Consider the following 22,113-nt stretch of genomic DNA (forward strand, 5'->3'; position numbering starts at 1 on the left):
CAGAGTACGAGTGGGTAGACAGGAGAGAGAGAGAGAGAGAGAGAGAGAGAGAGAGAGAGAGAATCCAAAGCAGGCTCCAGGCTCTGAGCTGTCAGCACAGAGCCCTATGTGGGGCTCAAACTCAAGAACTGTGAGATCATGACCTGAGCCAAAGTTGGACGGTTAACCGACTAAGCCACCCAGGCGCCCCGGGAGGAAAAGGTTTTATAGAAAGTTTTCTTTTTCAAAAATTCTGTATAATTTTGAGAAGGATGAGAAAAATCATTCATTTTTTTCCTTCCCAATTACCATTGCACAGTAAAAATATTTGAACTTCTAATCAATTTGAATTTATAATGGGCACAAGATTACCTAATAAGAAGAAAATTGAGTTCCTTTTCTAGGTTGGAAGCTAAAAATTACCTTTAGTAAAAACATATGCTTTTATATAGTTCCTACTGTGAAGCGTTGCCAAAAATCCCATTGATTGTTTGCTTCTGGAAAATGCTGTAGAGAGTTTTCACTTGTTCATAAGCTTCTTCAATTGACTATACAAAAATCAAAATAACCTATGTGAGGTACATTTATTTAATAGGTATTTATTCAGTACTTATTTTATGCAAAGTTTTGTGTTAAGATCCTTTGAGAGATCATCGGGTAGAAGAATGGAAATTACAACTGAGTGCCAGTAATTTAACTATTTTTTAACTTAAAGGTACAATGAGTAACAATGTCATTTTAGTGTTTGAATATATATAGGAATATGATTTTTGCTATCAAGAAATTTTATAATAATTCCTCACTGAAAGTGTTAGGAAAGAATAAAATCCATGAACTACATGAACTACAAGTTACCATGTCAAAATAATTTTACTTTTTGCTCTTAGTTGATTTTTAAACACTCATTATTCTCCTTGTTAAAAACTTAATCAATCTGAACATTTATGGATAAATTTATATTGTAGAGCATCTGGTGATGAAATGTAAAAATAAAATCTTAATTACCTCCCCCACTAGTTCTGCTATGTTAATTCAAGACAACACACTCAAGTATTTAGACAGATGGTGGTGGCGGCCATATTAACCTCTGATTTCTCTACAGGGAAGCAAGAGAAAGCAGAGCTCTTAGGATGTGTGCTTGTCTGCCTAGTTTCACACTTTGAAATCCTTGACAAATGCTGATTTATTCACAGCCAAATGTTTTCCTATCTGATTAGGCAGCTTTCTACTTCAGTAAGCATGTAATATGGAGGTAGCTGAATTTCCACACTAACGAGTGAAAAAACAATATTTATAGTTTCAAAATAAAACAATCTGGAGAAATCAGGACTGTTGGGATCATAAAAAGCTTCATAGGGAGTAAATTTCTGATGAATCTATACCATAGGGTTAAAGAGTTAAAAGCTTAGTGTTAAAAAGAATGAGAGTAGGCTATGTTTATACAATAAACAGCAGTTTTAAAGGACTGCATTTATAATAAATTATCTTGAAGGCTGATTCTTGTCATTTATGATTGTATTATTCCTCAGACAAGAGGACAGGAGCTAGACAAGTCAGCATTTTATTTGAATTCATCTCAGCTTACATGTTAAATAACACATTTGACTTTTCCTTGGAAAAAAATAAATGCAACTAGCTACTGAAAGTGTTCCTTCAAAAAGAGGTGAATTGCAAGTGACTTTCTTTTTTTAACAAGACCAATTAAATTGACAGAGGGGAAATTGGAAACATTCATAAGCATAACCATATGAAATTTCACTCTAGTGTAACACAATTTTATATTTACCAGTTTGGATCCTCAGGGAAAAAGAACCACATTATTATCAGTAGTAGTAACATTATGTTAAAAAAAATGTTACTGACCATGTACCTGGAATTATCTAAGTACTAGATCCTTCCATCAATAAAACTTATAAATCTGCACTGCAGAGTTTACAATCTCATATGACAGATTTCCTAATTATTACCCTTCATCCATTTTGGTCTGTTAAAAATATTTGCAAGTATTAATCTTTTAAAGTTAAAGGTAGAATGGATTTTCAGTCAGTAGATAGAAGCTATAAGTATCTGTCTTAAGTTCATTTGCCCTGTTTTCATGTGCATACTTTCCTTCTAAGAATAAGCTCTTCTTGTCCCTTCAGGATTATTATTATTTTTTTAAATTAGTACATCCTGTCTTAGTTCAGGATACTATAACTAAATACAATAGACTGGGTGGCTTCAAAAACAAACATTTACTTCTCACAGTGATGAAGGTTAGGTAGTCCAAGATCAAGGTGCCAGAAGATTCAGTGTTTGGTAAGAGCTATCTTTTTACTGTATCCTCTCTCTCATGTCTCTTCTTACAAGGGTACTAATCTCATCATGAGGATTCCACTCTCATGACCTGATTGATTACCTCCTAAAAGCCCCCTATCCAAATATCATTACATTGGGGATTACAGTTACAACACATGAATGTGAAAGAACAAAATCAGTCCTCTCTGATCTTTACTATGAGTACTTTTTTCTCCTCTCTTCTCCAATACCATATATATTGCAAAATATCTAGTTAATAATATCAATTCATTTGTTAATAGGGTTCTAAAATCATCACCATAGAAGTCTATCATAACCATCTATGTAATTGATGGGAGGGACATAAGCTAATGTGAGATAACAGAATGGAAAGGTTAAGAGAGACTGAAGAGCTGCTTAGGAGGAAAACAAGTGTATAATACATATTTTAAGAGAGTAAAAGAAAGAGCTATTAACAACTGTACCAGAAAAAGGATCACATATTAGGATTGTTTCAGGTAATCTGGGTCATCTCTAAGAAATGTAAAATCAGTGATACCAGATTTCAGAGGAGGAAGGGAGAAAATTGTTTACCAGGCTTTGAATCACATATCTACTACTAACTAGCTACAACACTAGGCAAGTTATTTAACATCTAAAACTTCAATTCCCTCTCTTTGAATGGGGACAGTAGAATTACATGATGATTAAATCTTATAAAATACTTAGCATAGTGACTGACACATGGTCTGAGCCACATAGGTGCTTGATCTTAAAAAAGGGGACAGTTTATGAAGAAGGAATTTGATTTGGGCTTTAAAGAATGTATAGAATAGCAACATCTAGAAAATATGAAAGGAGAGAAACAGCAACGGTACTATATCAGATTCATTTAGAAAATGGAAAATAGTCTAGTTTGAATGAATTGCACAGAATGGAAAGTAATGGGATGTACACCAGGAAATCTATTTGGAAGGCAGAGCATGAGAAACATAAAATGAAAGCAATTTAGACTTGGCTCATCAAGCAACTGAACATCACCAAAGGATTTTCAGTAGTACTAGCCTCTGAGGATAGATTAATTTGGTCCAGGAAAGATTACAACTGAGTTCTGTCTTGACTAACCAAAAACTTCATCTTATTTCACTGCGCCATAAGAATTATTTGTAAAACCTGTTGCCATCCATCATGGTACACTGACAAAGAACCAAATAAATATATCGTTTGAGGAGGAAGTAATGGCCAAAACACAAGTAAGCTCTGAAGCCAGCTGTGTTGCCTTATATAAACTGTAGAATACCAATATTCTTAGCTTTTAAAAGGATAATGTTTGCTCACAAAGTTGGCAAGTATAAAAATTTCAGTTTTCTAAAATTGTCCATTAAATTTGGGATAGTTTCCTGCTGCATGTACTTCCACATGTCCCGTTAATATAAAGCCTCATTAACTGAATTTATTTGAACTTATATTCATTCTTTACAAGCTATAAAAATTGAATTGACCTTTAGTGATTCAAACTATTTTATGAAAATTAAATGAAACTTTTTGCGTGGCCTATATTGGATGTTTAATACATGGTGGCTATTATATTATGACGTTAAGATCAGAAATAGATGAGAACAAGGAATCTGGAGCCTGACTACTTGGTACAAAGCCCAGCTTTGACACTTACTAATCCTGTGACTCAGGACAAGTTACTTAGCATGCTTAGTTTGAGGAAATAGTATTACTTATTCCATAGACTTGTTATAAACATTTAATGAAATAATATTTGTTAAAATGCTTGAAATACTTTTTGAAAAAGTGAGTGCTGGATAAGCATATGATATACCAAATGAAATAAATAAGTCAAACCAAAATTTCATCTCATCAAGTTTCTCCTTGGGATACATCAGACCAATGACAAATATCAGTAACTGAGAATTCTTGGCTTGGGATGACTATACCTGTTTATTCTTCTAAAATTCATTCATTTAAAAAATATTTTTAAAGCTACTTTTCCTTCATCCAGAATATTGTATCTCATTGTCCCAGTCTTTAATTCTTTTTTGTCCTTGTTATTACATGGAAGATGAGGAATACAAATGGTACTCAATGAATGTCTGTGGGATATAATAATTGAAATATTTAAAAAGATACATTAAATTTGGCTAATTTCATGATTTTGCACGTTGATTAATTTATGAATTAGAAAAAAACCAGAAGATAACAAAAAACCTGAATAATACATTTCATCATCAGAAACTCAAACTCATAAAGATACATATTTTTCTACACTAATTTTTTGGCATTATTTCCTTAAATCTAAAATCCAACTGCATTAGTTTATATAATAATTCATACTAACCAAAATATGGGATGCATCAAAATTATGTTATAAAATGTGCATGAATAATCATGATGATGGCTAGGAATGATTAGTGAGTGACATACAATAAAATAGGTACCTAGAATGCACAAAAGATAACAACGATAACAGTACTACAAACATCTAATTGATTTATTAGAACATGAATTATCTTTTTTTTTAACACTCACAATACTGTGCATTGTTATCTTTATTTTACATATGAGGGAACTGAGGCACAGGAAGGTAAAGTAAACTGTCCAAGGTCATAGTAATAGTAATAAATGAAGTTAGGACTTGAACTAAGGGACTCTAACCCCTGAGGCCTCAAAAGGAAAGCACAGTTTACATTATGCAAATACTTACTTTTAATTTTTTTATATTTTTTTAGGTAAGCTCTGTGCTCAACATGGGGCTTGAACTCACGAACCTGAGATCAAGAATCGCATGTTCTATGGACTGAGCCAGCCAGGTACCCCTACATTTATTATGTTTTAAGAAAAGCACTTAGGATGAATAACTTTGTGTTATAATTTTCACGTTTAAGTTTTAATAATTATAGTGTGTAAAATATTCAATAATATCTTCCCAAGTGTCATCTTTATGCAAAATAAATAGTAATTTGTTAATGAAAAAGCTTTGTTGTCTAGTTAAATAATTCCAACATGTTTCCTGCCTACTCAGCGGGCAAAATAACAGCTACAGAAACTTGAGATAAACTAAGCATGTTTCTCTATAACCAGGACTTAAAATTCATGTTATAAATAGTATACATTTTATTCTTCCTCAGTGATTTACTAAAATGATAGGACAAAACAGATACACCGACTTAAAATAAAACTACATTTTACACAACACTGGTTCTGGGTAGACTCCGTAAGATTTTGAAGAACAGATAAATACTGTTAGACTTCCATGAAAAATCATAATGGGGGATACAAAAGGGCAATAAATAAACCACTCTATTAGTTGTATAAAGAAGTCAGACCTTCTAAATTTCTCTCCACATGCTGCTACCGGTTTTTTGCTGCTATAAAGTTCCATTTTCCTGTTCTTCTCTGTATCTCCAGGTTTCTGCAAACTTCTGATTCCTATTGTCTCTTCAGTTATGTTGCTTCATAATTCCACTACATATCTCTTAAGCTTTCTAATTTTTCACATTGCATTCTTGGAGTTCTCCTATATTCTAATTTCTATTGATGCTTATTCTCATAAGTGTGTCATTCATATATATATATATATATATATATGTGTGAGGAAAAAAAAAGTCTGATTGGGACAGTTATAGGAGTATAGTGTTGCCAATGAGAAGAACTTGTTTTCCTCATACCTTACCAACCAAATCTCTGATGGCAGCATTTGTGCTTAGTGAATATAGTTGGCTTAGTAGGATTCTAATACATAACTTCCCTAAGGCATGTTCTGACTGCAAGGAGAAGGGGGTGGGAATGGGAGATGCTGAAAGAGAAAGTACCAGCCTCACCCAGCTAGGATCAGAAATCAAAATTTGAGACCACAAGAGTGACTGAAAACCAAAAGGTTTCTCTCCAATAAAGAAAGGACCTAGAGAGGAAGAAGCCACAATACTGGCACACAAGTCTCCTGACTCCTGAATTAAGACTCTTGGCTGATTCTTATAATATTCATGCAAATATTCATCTATAGGAAGAGGCTCTAAGGAACTTGCTGAAAAGCCAGGAAGGTAAAAAGCTAGAAAATTGCTGACAATGATTTAGACTGCTGCCTCATGCTGGTAAGAGAAAATGTAGAAAGCAAATCCTACTAAGTTAATGTGGCTTTGAAAACACCTTGGGGGGCGCCTGGGTGGCTCAGTCGGTTAAGCGTCCGACTTCGGCTCGGGTCATGATCTCGCGGTCTGTGAGTTCAGGCCCCGCATCGGGCTCTGTGCTGACTGCTCAGAGCCTGGAGCCTGTTTCAGATTCTGTGTCTCCCTCTCTGTCTGCCCCTCCCCTGTTTATGCTCTGTCTCTCTCTGTCTCAAAAATAAATAAACGTTAAAAAAAATTAAAAACAAAAAGAAAACACCTTGGGCATTTCATAATTACACACACACACACACACACACACACACACACACACACACAAAAGATAGTTCTTGCCCTAAGATTAAAGGCCACCAAGGATAAAGAATATGCCTCATAACTAAAGACCATACTAAAAGACCCATGTCCTATCAAGTGGAAATCAAAACCTCCAAAAACACAGGATAATTAGTTAATTTTATTTCCCTGCCTCCTACAATAAAAATAAGAAAAGGTCAGAGGAATATATCAGAATCTAACATCGCTACAACAAATGTGCCATGGAGATTGGCATGTAACAACAATAATAATATACTAGACATACAAAGAAGGCAGATGTGATCCATAACAAGAAAAATAACAGTCAATTGAAGTAGACTTGCACATGACTTGGATGTTGGAATTAGCAGATAAGAATTTTAAAATAATAATTATAATTAATACTTAAAGGAAAATACAGTCATAATGAATAACATAATTTCAGCAGAGAAAGAAAAACTATTTATAAATATAAATGGAAATTCTAAAACCTAAAGCATAATATCTGATGTGAGAAATCCACTGAATGGGCTTAAAAGTACATTAGAGGGAGCAGGTAAAAAGGTAATTAAACCTGAAGACAAATTAATAGAAATGAACTAATCTTAATAAGAAAGTGAAATTTTAAAAATTACAAAGCAGTGCTGATATGAATCAATATCAAGTAATGTAATAAACATGTAGGTATTTTGAGTCCCAAGAGAGGAGAGAGATAAAGGTATAGATATAATGTTTAAGGAAATAATAGCATTTATCTTTTTCAAAATTTGACATAAAATATACTACCTGTGAACTCTAAAAGAGGCAAAAAAAAAAAGAGAGACAGACTCTATATGACGTAAATAAAGCAAATAAAGACAAAAAACTATCTACTCAAAAACTACATAATTGTCCATTAAAAAATCCTGGAGAATTTTTAAACAAATTTTTTTACAATTGTGCAAACAATACTTCCTATAAAGCTATAATACCCAATAATGTGAAGGATTGGTATAAGAAGAAACAAATCCATAGAAGAGAATAGAAGTCTAAAATTAGAGCTAACTATATATGATCAATTTTCTTTTCTACAAAGGACTTAGGTAGTCCAATGGCTAAATGAAAGTATCTAAAGGGTGGTATATTAAGTGGGTATTCATAAAATAGCATACCCCTACCAAATACCATATTCTTTTAGAAAAAAATTTTTAATGTTTATTTATTTTTGAGAGAGAGAGAGAGAGAGCATGAGTAGGGGAAGGGCAGAGAGAGAGGGACACACAGAATCCTAAGCTGTCACCACAAAGCCTGACAAAGGGCTTTAACTCACAGACCAGGAGATCATGACCTAAGCTAAAGTCAGACACTTAACTGACGGAGTCACCTAGGCACCCCCCAAAATATCACATTTTAAAGTTTATTCAAGTATATGAAAGGTCCAAAAATAAAATTAAAACTCAAAAGATTCCAAAAGAAACCTTAGGATAATTTCTTTGAAAGTTTATGATAATCAAAGACTTCTTAGAGAAAATACAAAAAGTAGACAAAAAAACACCTGAACTCACCATTAAAAAAAGATAAATTAATCTTTTCGAATTAAAGCTTCAATATTTTTCAAAAGAATTCGTAAAAAAAATGAAAAAGCATGCTACAAACTGAGGAAATAAAATTGAAATACATGTATCTGACATTGCTTTATACCCAGAATCTATAAAGAATTCCAAGTCACTTAGGCAAACAACTCAAGAAAAAATAAAGGCCTGAGAGGTGGCTGGGTGGCTGAGTCAGTTAAGCATCTGACTCTAGATGTCAGATAAGGTCATGATCACATGGTTCATGAGTTTGAGCCCCTCATAGGGTTCCATGCTGGCGGTGAGGAGCCTGCTTAGGATTCTCTCTCTCCCTCTCTCTGCCCCGCCCCAGCTCTTCCTCTCTCAAATAAATAAACTTAAAAGTAGTAATAAAAATAAAGGCTTGAACAGGCATTTCATTAAAGCAAATTCATCAAAGTCCATCAAACACATGGAATGCCACACAACATCGTTGTTATTAGGGAAATAGTATCACAAAAAGAAAGTTCTCTGCCCACATTAGAATGAGTAAAATTAATGCTTATATTTCATTCTAATCCTTATCTCCTAGCCATCCCAAATATCTCTCCTCTAGGAAAAGAGTTGATTACTCATGTATACTTCAACAGACATTTTATGCATATGTGAACATATAAAACACATAGTTGTTTTCCCTTTTTTAATAAAAATAATATCCTTTGGTATGTACCTCTGTTTTTTGGACATCTGTCCATATTAGTCCATAAAAAGATTGCTCATTTTATTTGTAACTGCATCATATTCCATTTAAGGGCTTCAGGTAAGCACGATAAAAATCCTTGAGTCGTATGGGTTCAAATATTTAATGCCAAATAATTATTTCTCTTTTATATTTCTTTGCCCAAGGACCAACTGATGTGTACATGAACAATGATAATAAGTAAACATAATAAATAATGATAAGGTAATGGATAATGTTACTACTGCTATTATACTATGTAGATCATCTAATATTCAAATATCATCTAAAACCTCAAAAAATTAAACATTCCACAGTTATTAACTTTAAAACATACGTTAAATAATAAGTTTTTCTACTTGCCTTGAGTAAACTCAGAGGAAAATAACATAACTGACTATGTACTTCGGACACTTTGGATGAAGGAACAATAAACAAAAATGTAGGCAAAAATTAAACAAGAGAGTACAGTTTGTAGCAGAAGGTTTTATAACTCTCAGAAAAGAGGAAGGGGATAAACAATATTACCTCTCCATCAGAGTAATCCAAAATTAAACAGAAAATTTCATCATAAACTCTTCATTTTGTTTTATGATCTTTTTATTCTCTCATATACAATATTTCAAAAGCATGTTATCAGTCTTTTGTTTTGTTTTTTGTTGTTGTTGTTTTTTACTTTCTCTTATCCTAACCTAATTGCTTGAAGTGAATGAACCTGTCCTCACTTTTAAAAAATCAGTACCTTTTTAAGACCAAATCTCCCTCCGAGTGAAAACTGATTTTATGGATGTCCGTAGCAGTGAAACAACTGAATGACTCAAACCTCCATTCAGGAATGTTCAGGGCTTTTTGGCCACCAGTGTCACGTGTATTATGGCTTCTGTATTGCTTATGTGAATGGACTATTGTTTCTGTGTATTGAACTTCCAAAAACAAGGGCAAGCATTTAATTTTTTTAAGTTAAGTCTTCTCCCCACTCCAGTTCTCCATTTCACTTGCCCCTCTGTCCAGAAACAGACACTGTTACAAATCTCTTGGCTCTACTTCCTGTGTGATTCTGTTATTTAAATAAATGGTAGTATGCTGTCTATAATAATAAATGGAATTAAATGCACAGCTGTAAGAAATCTTATAAATGTTTTCACACCTAATAATATAATTTAAAATTTCAAGACCCAAACCTTAATTTCAGAAAGTGTGTTCTTGCTGTCTGTGCAGCTCAAATGTAGAAATTATGCATTGTATACTACTTTCAAAACTTTGAAGTATAACACAAGTGAAAAGTTGTAATGCATTGCTTTTGAGTTTAGAAATGAAGCCACCTGGAGGCTGAGTGTAAAAGAAATGTTTCATCAGTGGCTTTCCACCACTGCCTCTTTACATACTGAGATGCAACTCAAGCTCATAGACCTCTCAGAGGAACACAGGAAAAGGCGGAAGTTACTTAGGCACCAGTGTTCTGTATTCACGAACTAATACCTGACCCAATACGTGGCTTGACCTGGAGCAGAGCTGCTATAAAAATGTAATTCTCCTTTAACCCCTCCATGTAAATCATCAGAAAGCTTTCCTTTACTGATTTAAACAAATTTGGTCTTTGACCTCTACAGTCAGAATTGGCCTCAACAACTCTTTCAGACAGTTGTAGTATTTGACTATTTGATGTATGTCAACTGCCATAAAATGCAATGCTATTTCACCACAGATCTTCAAATAATGTCACATATGCCCAAAGCCATAATAACAGTCTCTTTACTCCAAGTAAATCAGTAGCATGAATACTGCAGATTAATGAAATAATGTACTTTGTGTATCAAGCTTTGGTATCTAATGCAGCTGTTATTTGCTGTATTGTTCAACCATCTGCAACACCTGTCAATGTGTTTCCTATGGAACTTCAAAACACTCCCAACAAATACCAAATGCTTGAAAAGGTTCTCATGTACATAAGCAAAAAATTTCTAGGTCTCTGATTTTTGGTATTTGACAACCAGCAGAGTACAATAGTTCATAAAACAATCAGTTGCTTAATGATCTATCTGCAAAAATTCAAATCTGACAATTTGAGATACCACAGACAATCCAAAAAATTATATATGCTACTTTTCTAGGGGGAGAAAAAGCTAAACGTACTGAACATTCTCTAAATAAATCCTAAACTCTAAAATAAAGCGGGATTTCCAATCAAAAGAGTTTTCATAATTTCTTTAAGAGTTAAACTTTTTTCAGAGTCCCTACTAACTGATATGTATGTGTGTAAGTATAAATATGTAAATAAAAATGTATCAATATTATATATTTTAAATAGTTAAATATTTTTATTATTATATAATAAATCATATTATAAAATAAATATTTTAAATAACAATTACATTCAATAGATAAATTATATATATGTATATATTTATAAATATATAAAAATTATATATATATATAAATTTATATATTTAAGTTGAAATGAATTTCAACATCTTTGGGTAAACAATGTTTAATAAACTGTAATACAGGAAGATACTGTATTGAATATAGTATTAGAATGTTTTGGTACTTAATAGTTCAAAAATTGTTTTATTTAATTGAGACCAACTGGCCTCATTGCTTCTTATAAACTTTGCAATATATATTCAATATAAAAGGAATAAAAATGAACAGATGTTTCTCCTTAAAGAAGGCAGACAAAGATTTTTCTTACACAATAAATCAGCTGCTAGTGGATTTCCAGGACATTGCTTCAGGCTAACTATTTAGGTATAGAACTTTAAAAACAAAAAAGAAAAAAAAAGTCACCTCTGTGTGGATCCAAAATTGGTAGAGAAGATTGAATTGAAGATGAACAGCATATACTGAAGGCGGTATGAAGAGGGCCAAGGGAGAGTAGAATATCTGAAAAATTAAAAATTTAAAAATTTGCACATCTTATTTCTCAACATGAAATATACTTTTGCTAATGATTGAATGTTATGAGTAAAACTTCATGAATACATCTTATTCTTTAGCAAATCTGCCTTATTCTATATATTTTATTGCCACATTTGACTTTGCAACATTAATTTTCCACAAGGTGATAAAGTTACAGACAGGTAGAAGCTAAGTTCACCAGACTTTTAGTCCATATTTAATACTAATTAAAATAGCATACATGGTGTGTTATTTCCTTAATCTTGAAAAGGTTGGATGTGTTTCCTGGGAGTAAAGAGGTTTTTCTTATACACAGAGATACTCACTTTAGTTGGAAAAAAAAAAAAAGTATCCTGTGCCTTTATGCATTGATGGCTCCCAAACTGTATTATGGCCCAGCATGCTGAGTAATGAAATGAAATTCTATTTTGAAAAGGTAACTTCATATAAGAAGTTTTCTCTTTCAAATATGGTTTTATGTAGTTGATTGAGAGCACGATATGTCCTAATTTTTTTTAAGTGACTAAGGAAGAAGCTATGATATGATGCCATAGTGGAAATAAATTTTAAAGGTCCATATTTCCTAACAGACGGAAATGCCTTTGCCTGAGAAAAACAACTTATGCTTAAACCGCAGAACTGGTTAGAATCAACTAATAGGCACAGTCTGCTATGTTCTGCTAATGACTTTGATCTCCAAGAGTGATTTCATGTTGTAAAAAAAAACATTTAATTAAATGACATGCTAAACAAACAAATAAGAATAAAAAGAATTGTACTTTCACTTTACATTCCGGATTTTCTCGACTTAGTATTTCCAGACAACTAGCTATTTTAAAAAGATTTCTTCTGATTATTACAATTTTATTTCTGTTAAAGCTTTTGTTCTCAATTAGACCAATATCATTTCAACTGTGTTTAGTTTGATTGTGAATTTAAAATTGGACATTTACAAAAACCATTCCCAGTTTTGTTTTGAACCTTAAGTCATGAAAAATCTCAACTGTCATCACAACCAGGATCATTTTTATTATTTATAAATGTATTATTAAAGATGGATTGGATTGGTGAGCAACAAAAGAATATTGGGCTCTTTTTTAAGACATCCATTTTAAGTCTTGAATCTACTGCAGAATCTCTCCGTGATGTTCACATTTATAAATGTATTATTAAAGATGGATTGGATTGGTGAGCAACAAAAGAATATTGGGCTCTTTTTAAGACATCCATTTTAAGTCTTGAATCTACTGCAGAATCTCTCCGTGATGTTCACAAAGTTCATAAACCTCTTTATACTTTAATTTTCTCATTCAAATGGTGAAGGAGAAAACCAATTGAAACTTAGCCATCCTTTTGGTTTCAAAAGATTTATGATAGTCTTTTTTGACTTATTAAAATATATTCAAATAGATCTCTTACAGTAGGTTAATAAAAAAATTTTGAAACACATATATAATATATGATTTAAGTATTTTTAAAAAAAAATAATGTTTATTACTTTTGAGAGAAAGAGAGAGAGAGAGAGATAGAGGTGTGAGTGGGGGAGGGGCAGAGAGAGGGAGACACAGAATCCCAAGCAGGCTCCAGACTCAGCTGTCAACACAGAGCCCGCCCGCCCCAGGTGCCAAACTCACAGACTGGGAGATCATGACCTGAGCTGAAGTCAGATGCTTAACCGACTGAGCCATCCAAGCGCCCCTATGATTTAAGTATTTTAGGTTAAGGACTATTTTGGAATCTTGGAGTTGTGAATAAAAATGTAAAACAACTTAGGTTGGATGTTTAATAAATAGTTTTATTCAGAAAGAGAGTGCATACCAGGTGAATATTTATCGTCATTATAATTCCCCAAAGTGTGAATAAATAGTCCTTTGAGATAACAGCTGCTGTGGAAAAAGGGATTCTAGGATCAAATAAGTTGTGAAGTGCTGAGTTAAACAAGTTAAATTTGTTTACCACAGAACTTCTCGGAGCCTTTACCATGCTAATGTGAATCACAAGTGTGTTAGCCCATTAAATACTTCTCTTATTTATTGAGAGAGAGAGGAGAGAGAGAGAGAGGGAGAGGAAAAAGGAGAGAGAGAGAGGAAAGAGGAGAGAGAGAGAGAGAGAGAGGAAAGAGGAGAGAGAGAGGAAAGAGGAGAGAGAGAGAGGAAAGAGGAGAGAGGGTGGAGAGAGACAAAGAGACAGAGAGAATGTGAGCAGGGGAGGGGCAGAGAAATGTGGAGAGAGACAGAGAATCCCAAGCAGGCTTCACACTGTCAGCACAGAGCACAATGGAGTCTCCATGTCAAGAAATATGAGATCACGACCTAAGCTGAAATCAAGAGTGGGACGCTTAACCACCGACTGAGCCTCCCAGGTTGCCCCATTGAATACTTTCTCAAGGGATTTCCCACAGGATTAGATTTCCTAAAAATACATTTGATGAACCAAGGTCTCAAATCTTCCCAATCAGTATATGTAATTATCAGAAAACTGGAAAAATGAGTTCAGCATGAATTCCAAAAAAGGAAACTTCTAATAAGAAATATAAATACATTAGGGCACCTGGGTGGCTAAGTTGGTTGAGCATGCGTGACTTTGGCTCAGGTCATGATCTCACAGTGTATGGGTTCAAGCCTCACTTCAGGCAGGCTCTGTGCTGACAGCTCAGAGCCTGAAGCTTGTTTTGGATTCTGCCCCTCCTCTGCCCCCCCCCTGCTCTCTCTCTCTCTCTCTCTCTCTCTCTCTCTCTCTCTCTCTCAAAAATAAACAAACATAAACAACCAAAAGAAAGAAAGAAAGAAAGAAAGAAAGAAAGAAAGAAAGAAAGAAAGAAAAAGAAAAAGAAAGAAAGGAAGGAAGAAGAATACAGGACAGGGAGTAAGTCTCATGAACCACATGAAAGTTAATTTCGTTCTAATTTCTAAAATGAAAGCAGCCTAGCAAATGTCCAGGTCTGAAATCCCTCCCTCATCTTCTGTACCTCACATCTTCACATTCCCAAATCCTCTGTAGTTTTTAAAACCAACTTAAGTGTCAGTTCCATTGTAAAGCCTGAAATGATACTAATTTAGGAGAAGAAATTTCTCCTTCCTCAAAGTTAAACTCTCAGTACCTGGGTCAGGGAACATTATACCATTTACCAAAGAACTCCATTTCTGCCATGCGCTCACCATGTCATTCTGATTCCAAGTCTCTTTAGCTTTAAATTTGATTGTCTACCCTGGGTTATTTTATTACATTTTAGTGGAAGTCATATACAACAGGTTCTTTTTTTTTTTAATTTTTTTTTCAACGTTTTTTTATTTATTTTTTTTTGGGACAGAGAGAAACAGAGCATGAACGGGGGAGGGGCAGAGAGAGAGGGAGACACAGCATCGGAAACAGACTCCAGGCTCCGAGCCATCAGCCCAGAGCCTGACACGGGGCTCGAACTCACAGACCGCGAGATCGTGACCTGGCTGAAGTCGGACGCTTAACCGACTGCGCCACCCAGGCGCCCCTACAACAGGTTCTTAAAGGAGAAAAATAACCCACACTTATGTGTGTGTGGAAAGAATGAGGATAGTCCTACAGTTGACCTTTGGTTACTGGATGGAAAATGAGTGGGTTTTATTCTGCTCATCACGTGAACAGAGCAGCCTGGGATTGTGTGAAGGGTACCATGAAGTAGGACACTAGGGGAACTGTAAGTATCTCTGCCTTGCTGAAAGTGTTGGAGAGTGTGTCCAGAGACTGGATTGGACAATGGGGTTCACTGACAGATCTAAGGAAGTCTGTGAACCCCTTTAATGTCACTACAACAAAACATGAGTTTGTGTGCATGGGGGCATACGTAATTTTCTGAAGAAACAATCTATGGCTTTCTTCAGAGAGTCTCTGGTCTATCTCTCTCACCATCACAGCCAAATGAAAGTAAAAACAAATGATAATTAGACGTTAGTCAAAACCAGGAGGCGAGGCATTTAATTCCATTCTAAGGAGACTAGATTTATCCTAGATCGTGAGAGAGCAGTTACATTTTTTTAAGCCTGTGAGAAATATAAAAATAAGTTTGAAATCTAGTTCACTGGCCCAATGGAAAGTCACCCACATTTAACCACAGCAGTAGCCATGGGGATTAAAGGGCATGCAAGAAATCTAAGGCTTTGGTAACTATTTAAACATAGATGAGAGGGACAAAGGAGTATCAGAAGACCTCCAGATTTGTGGCTTGTGTGTGATAACTGCTCACCAAGACAGCAGACAGGAGGAAAAAGAGGTTTATAAAGCTCAACTTAGGGAATGCTGTGTTGGAGTCTTTGAGATATATCCCAAGGAAGCTACTGAGTAAGCAAATATGTTCTGCAAATATCAACTGAATTGAAAAATGACACTGGATTGGACAGTGGAGAAGTAGGCTTGAAATCCAGACCTCAATAAGTTTAAAAATGATTCAAAGGAGTAGATGAAATAGAGGTAGGGATTATTTACTTCTCTTTTTCAGAAAACAAAGAAGGAGAGAGGTGGGGGTATACTTTCAGTAGAACATGGATGAGGGAGAAGATTTTATTTATTTTTTTAGTGTGAGAGATATGAATATATTTTTGGTATACTCAGAAGGAGCCAGTTAAGAGGAAGAGGGACACATGCCAAAAGTAGTTGGTCAGACAAAGTCCAGGACAGGAACTCAGACAGGAGCAATGTCACCAATCTGAGAATAGGACCTGTTCAAAACAGGTGAACATTTTCTATAAACCTAGAGACAAGAAAGTGTGTGCACTTGTGAATTCACAAATCTTAACAAGTATATCTAAAAGAAAGTAGAGTGAGGGAAAAACAGAAAAACTCACATTCTCTGTGAAGTTTTAAATATGGTCACTGGCTGAAAGCAAGGGGCATCAGTGGAAAAGAGACCTTGAGGAGACTGAAGAGTTCTGGAAGGTCTTCTTCCAGGTAAGGAGGAGGCTCATGTTTGGCGCTTGGTGAGCAGCACTCAACTGATAGCTCAGCTCTGTCTGGAAGCCATATGTGGAGGGCAATGAGCTGCCAGCTGGTGCTACAGGGCGCCCACAGGAGCTCAGCAAGCTGGGTGTGGGAATGAAGTACGTGGGCAACCGGATTCAAACACAGCTTGGGGATTTCAGGACAGATGCAACAGAAGGAGGCAGACTGTTTTCCAGAGTCAAAGAAATTACGCATTTCAGGTTGGATGAAGTTGGAAATAAAGTCGTGAGGCATGAAAAACTGCAAGCAAAAGCAAGGGTCAAGAGAGGAGAGCTGTCCACAAGTAAGCTGCTAAATCAAACGGTTAAAGTTAAGTGTATGATTACTTTGAAAGAAATGGAAAAAAAGAAATTGAACTCCAGGATTCATGTCTATCTTATTTTAATAAAGTAGTTTGGATCGCCTGCGTGGCTCAGTCAGTTGAGCATCTGACTTCGGCTCAGGTAATGATCTCATGGTTCGTGGGTTCGAGCCCCGTGTCAGGCTCTGCTGACAGCTCAGAGCCTGGAGCCTGCTTCAGATTCTGCTCTCTGCCCTCCCCTGCTTGCACTCTGTCTCTGCCTCTCAAAAATGAATTAACATAAAAAAAATAAAGTAGTTTATTAGTATCTGTACTTCTATAATTGTCATTGATTTTTATAATGCTACTTTAGAGAAAAAATTTTCCTTCATAGTTGATGACTAAAGATTGAATAATCAAGTACACTTGTCCCACATTCCTAAAATCTGGGATTAGTCATGATATAGAACCAAATCTTCTGATTGCAGATAGAGAACACTGATCTCTTTCCTAAAACACATCCACTTAAATTGTATGTATGGAATAAGCACTTGTGTTTCTACAAAGGAAGTCCTATTTTAAATAATCTAGGCCGTGGGGCGCCTGGGTGGCGCAGTCGGTTAAGCGTCCGACTTCAGCCAGGTCACGATCTCGCGGTCCGTGAGTTCGAGCCCCGCGTCGGGCTCTGGGCTGATGGCTCAGAGCCTGGAGCCTGTTTCCGATTCTGTGTCTCCCTCTCTCTCTGCCCCCTCCCCCGTTCATGCTCTGTCTCTCTCTGTCCCAAAAATAAATAAACGTTGAAAAAAAAAAAAATTTAAATAATCTAGGCCCATCTTTCTGTTTCCATCACTATGCTTTTACCCCTTTTGGCCTTTCCCCATTCCACCTTCTTATACATCCTATATTTCAGCCATACTCAAACTTTATGGGTTGAATCATGTTCCCCCAAAAGATATGTGAGACTTTATCCCCCAGTATATCAGAATGTGACCTTATTTGGAAATAGTTTCTTTACGGAGGTAATCAAGGTAAAATGAGGTAACTAGGGTGGGTTCTAATCTACCATGTCAGGTTTCCTTCTCAGAAGGAAATATGGACACAGAGACAGGCATGCACACAGGAAGAACGCAAGGTGAATATGAAGGCAGAGATCAATGTGATTCATCTCCCTGCCAAGGAACACCGAAAATCACCAGGAAACCACCCTAAAGTGAGAAGACAAGCATGGTACAGATTCTTCCTCACAGCCTTCAGAAGTAATCAACCCTATAGTACCTTGACCTCAGGTTTCGAGCCTTCACAAGTATGACCCAATAGATTTCTAAGCCACCCACTCTTTGCTACTTTGTTAAGTCAGCTCTGGGAAACTAATACATATACCATGCATTTTACTTGCAATTCCCTAGGTTTATTATACTTTTTTCATAATTTTGTGTTTTCAGTGATGTGCTCCTTCTACATTATATTCCATTTACAACCTCATTTTTGGAAAAATTTTATTCTTCTTCCAGACTGAGCTCAGGCATTTTTTCAGTGATGCTCCCCTTGACCCACCATGGTTCTTAAAGCAGACACTTCTATGGGGCGCCTGGGTGGCGCAGTCGGTTAAGCGTCCGACTTCAGCCAGGTCACGATCTCGCGGTCCGGGAGTTCGAGCCCCGCGTCAGGCTCTGGGCTGATGGCTGGGAGCCTGGAGCCTGTTTCCGATTCTGCGTCTCCCTCTCTCTCTGCCCCTCCCCCGTTCATGCTCTGTCTCTCTCTGTCCCAAAAATAAATAAAAAACGTTGAAAAAAAAATAAAGCAGACACTTCTCTAAAACCTTAACAATTTGTATTTATAATGGCTATTGCCTTACTGAAATCCCACCAAGGAAAGCAAGCACCTTAAGGACAGAGCTCATGTCTTACTTATGTCTCTTCATATGCTCAAACTTTGCCACCATGACCAGCTCTGCCAATCAAGAGTGTATATGAAAAACAAAAACAAAACAAAAGAAACAAAAAAAGAGTGGATGCACATCTCAAAATCAGAACAATTATACCATGTAGAGGAAGTTGGATAGTTTGGCCAATTTTATATTTTTTAAAGTAACAATGAGATGATGCTGCCTTTTGTAGAGCTCTTCACTATGAGTCTTCTTATTTATCCATGCTAAACCCTAAAATGACTATCAAATTTATGTAAAATGAAACATCAAGTATCAGATAATAATTTTATCTTTACCAAATTTTAAAATGACTTTGGTAAACTACAGAATAATTCCCTTTTCCTGATGCATGCTAGAATCAAGACTCTGAAACTGGTCAAGACACAGAGAGCAAAGGGCTTAATTTATTGAATATGTGGACATGAACTTTGTCTTATATGCTGTCTTTGAATGGTGGTTGAGTGTGGGGAGAAATGCCTTGGAGTTCTGAGGCAAAGTCCTGAGACATGTTTTGTTTCTTTACTGCATGGGGGGTTCAAGGTATGCTTTCCATCTGTGACATATGAGTTATGAGAATTTTATCCCCTGTGTATTTGACTGCATTACATCAAAGTTGTTAGTTTCTTGTGTCTTTATTTCTTCACATTTGTCTTTATATAATTCCAGCTCTCACATATTGAAAAATAGCCTTTGTTTATGAAGTTTGGCAGAAAGTACGATGTAATAAAAGATTTGAGATTTCACTAACAGTTCCTCTGTAGTCTTATATGTAATATAAAAACAATATTATATATGTGAATCATACTGCTATAGTTCAGAGAATTTCCACACTCATCATTTAAGGTAATCTTCAAAATAACAATATAGGAAGCAGAGCAAATATTAATTACCCCATGTCTAAATATTTTTTAATGTTTATTTATTTTTGAGAGAGAGAGAGAGAGAGTATGAGGGTGGGGAGGGGCAGAGAGAGAAACAGACACAGAATCTGAAGCAGTCTCCAGGCTCTAAGCTGTCAGCAATGAACCCACTGTGGGGCTCAAACTCACGAACTGTGAGATCATGACCTGAGTTGAAGTTGGAAGCTCAACCACTGAGCCACCCAGGCACCGCTTAATTACCCTACTTCATGTACAAGATCACTGAAATGCAAACATTAATCAGTTGGTTCAGAGTGGCAAAGCTAGTTAATAACTGAGCTAAGACTGGGACTCAGAATTCCTTATTTCTGGTAAATTGTCCCCTAGTGTTTCTTAGATGTAAACAATATGTATTTTTAAATTATTGTGCTCAAAAATAATATCACCATATATTTACAGATTCCCTAACTTGTGGAAGAAAAGTTTTCATAAATGGATATTATAACTATATTTATTTCCTCTGATGGTGGATAAAATTTACCTCTTTTTAGATTTCTAATAAGCTATATTTTATAAATTCTTATTATATTGATTATAACACTAACCTAAAAATTAAAACAATTTAAATGATTGAGAGATACTACAGAGTTAAAAATAAATTACTCAACCTAGTCATTTAAACTAAGTGCATTTATCCTTTATTGACTATGCTTTTAAGAGAAATATTAAACTCATTAAACGCAGATGTTAGCCTTTCCCATGCTATAGCTTCATATATGAAACAAATATGTCAAAATATATTTTATTCAAAAAAGTAAATAAGTTAATCTCCCTATCTATAATTTTTGGTGATCTTTTAAATACTTAAATTATTTCACTCATTTGACTTACTCTAGTTAATGTAGCAAAATAGTTCCTCTGACACATGTATTTTGACATCCATAAAACTTTTTTTTTTAATTTTGTTCATTCACATAGTATACATTTATTATGCACTGACTGCAACAGGCACTTTAGAGATACTAGGTATATAGCAGTAAAAAATACCTTTTAAAGTTTACAGACTGGCATGAAAGGCAGTAATGCAAATAATAAGTGCTATAATAGAGACATGCAAGGGTTTTATGGACAAAACAAAACAAAACAAAAAACAGCAACTTAGGCAAAGTTAGAAAGGATCTAAGAAAGGAGTGAACTGAATCCTGAAGGATGAAGGAATCAGGGGTAAAGGGGCAAAAATTTTCCAGACAGACATAACTGCATGTGCAATGACATATCAAGACACTACGACATGGTATATTTAGAGAACTGAAAATTAATTGTTCATTGAAGATGAGGTGACAATAAGCGATTGTGGAAGATGAGATTGGAGACAGAAGTGGGACCAGGTTTTGACTCCATCTGCATGTGGTAGGAGTCTGTGAAATTCCTTTCTCAAACCTAGAGAGCAATTTAGCTTGTTCAGAGCTGGCATTCTGGAAAGCTAAGAATGGGTGATGCGTTGAGGGATTAAGAATGAAAAAATAAGGAATTACCTTAGAACCAATTTAAGATAGTATTGGCTGAATCATTGCTCTTTATGATGCTCTAGGGGTCCCAGGAATCAATGGCTATTGCTGCTAGTTCTAAGGGGTTTTGTTTGGTTAGTTGGTTTTTGGTTTTTAAGAGTTGTTATATGATCCACAGTGGCTCTATGAGAACATAGGTACGTACATATAATTATATTTTTAATAAACTATTCCATAATAGTTTTATATTGTAAAAGAGTTGCAAAAATAGCACAGTTGTTACATACTCTCCACCAAGCCTCCCTCATTAACACATTACTGAGCTGCGTGGCCACAACTAAGAAACAAATTGGTACAATATTAATTAAACTCCACTAAACTGTACATCTTGCTTAGATTTTACTAGGCTTTTTCTACTTTTTTTTTCTGACTTAATATCTCATCCAGGAGGCAATATTACAAAGTCTTAATATCTTATAGTATCTTCTGACCTGTGGCAGTTTCTCAAATGTCCCCAGTGTCTCATTTTACACTTTTGAGGAGTACTGGTTAGGTATGTTGTAGAATGTCCTTCAGTTTGGGTTCAACAACGGTCTTTTCTTATGATTACTCTTCGGCTATGGGTTTTGGTGACAAACACCAAAGGGATGAAGAGCCATTCACTAGGCCATTATTATCACATCTTATCAAAGGGTACATGCTATCAACAAGATATCAC

General features: G+C 35.2%; 1 protein-coding gene across 1 annotated transcript in view; it reads right to left on the bottom strand.

Annotated features, from left to right (window-relative positions):
* The window catches only part of AGMO (alkylglycerol monooxygenase), a 323,866-nt gene that overhangs the window by 180,718 nt on the left and 121,035 nt on the right, over nucleotides 1-22,113 (bottom strand). The window contains exon 6 of the mRNA XM_047095233.1: nucleotides 11,739-11,834. Within this exon, the coding sequence (XP_046951189.1) occupies nucleotides 11,739-11,834 (96 nt within the window). The remainder of the gene's footprint in view (nucleotides 1-11,738; nucleotides 11,835-22,113) is intronic.

The sequence above is a fragment of the Lynx rufus genome, unplaced genomic scaffold, assembly GCF_022079265.1.
Source record: "Lynx rufus isolate CCGP_SWC_20201006 ecotype Redwood Valley unplaced genomic scaffold, mLynRuf1.p SCAF_4, whole genome shotgun sequence".
Classification (NCBI taxonomy): domain Eukaryota; kingdom Metazoa; phylum Chordata; class Mammalia; order Carnivora; family Felidae; genus Lynx; species Lynx rufus.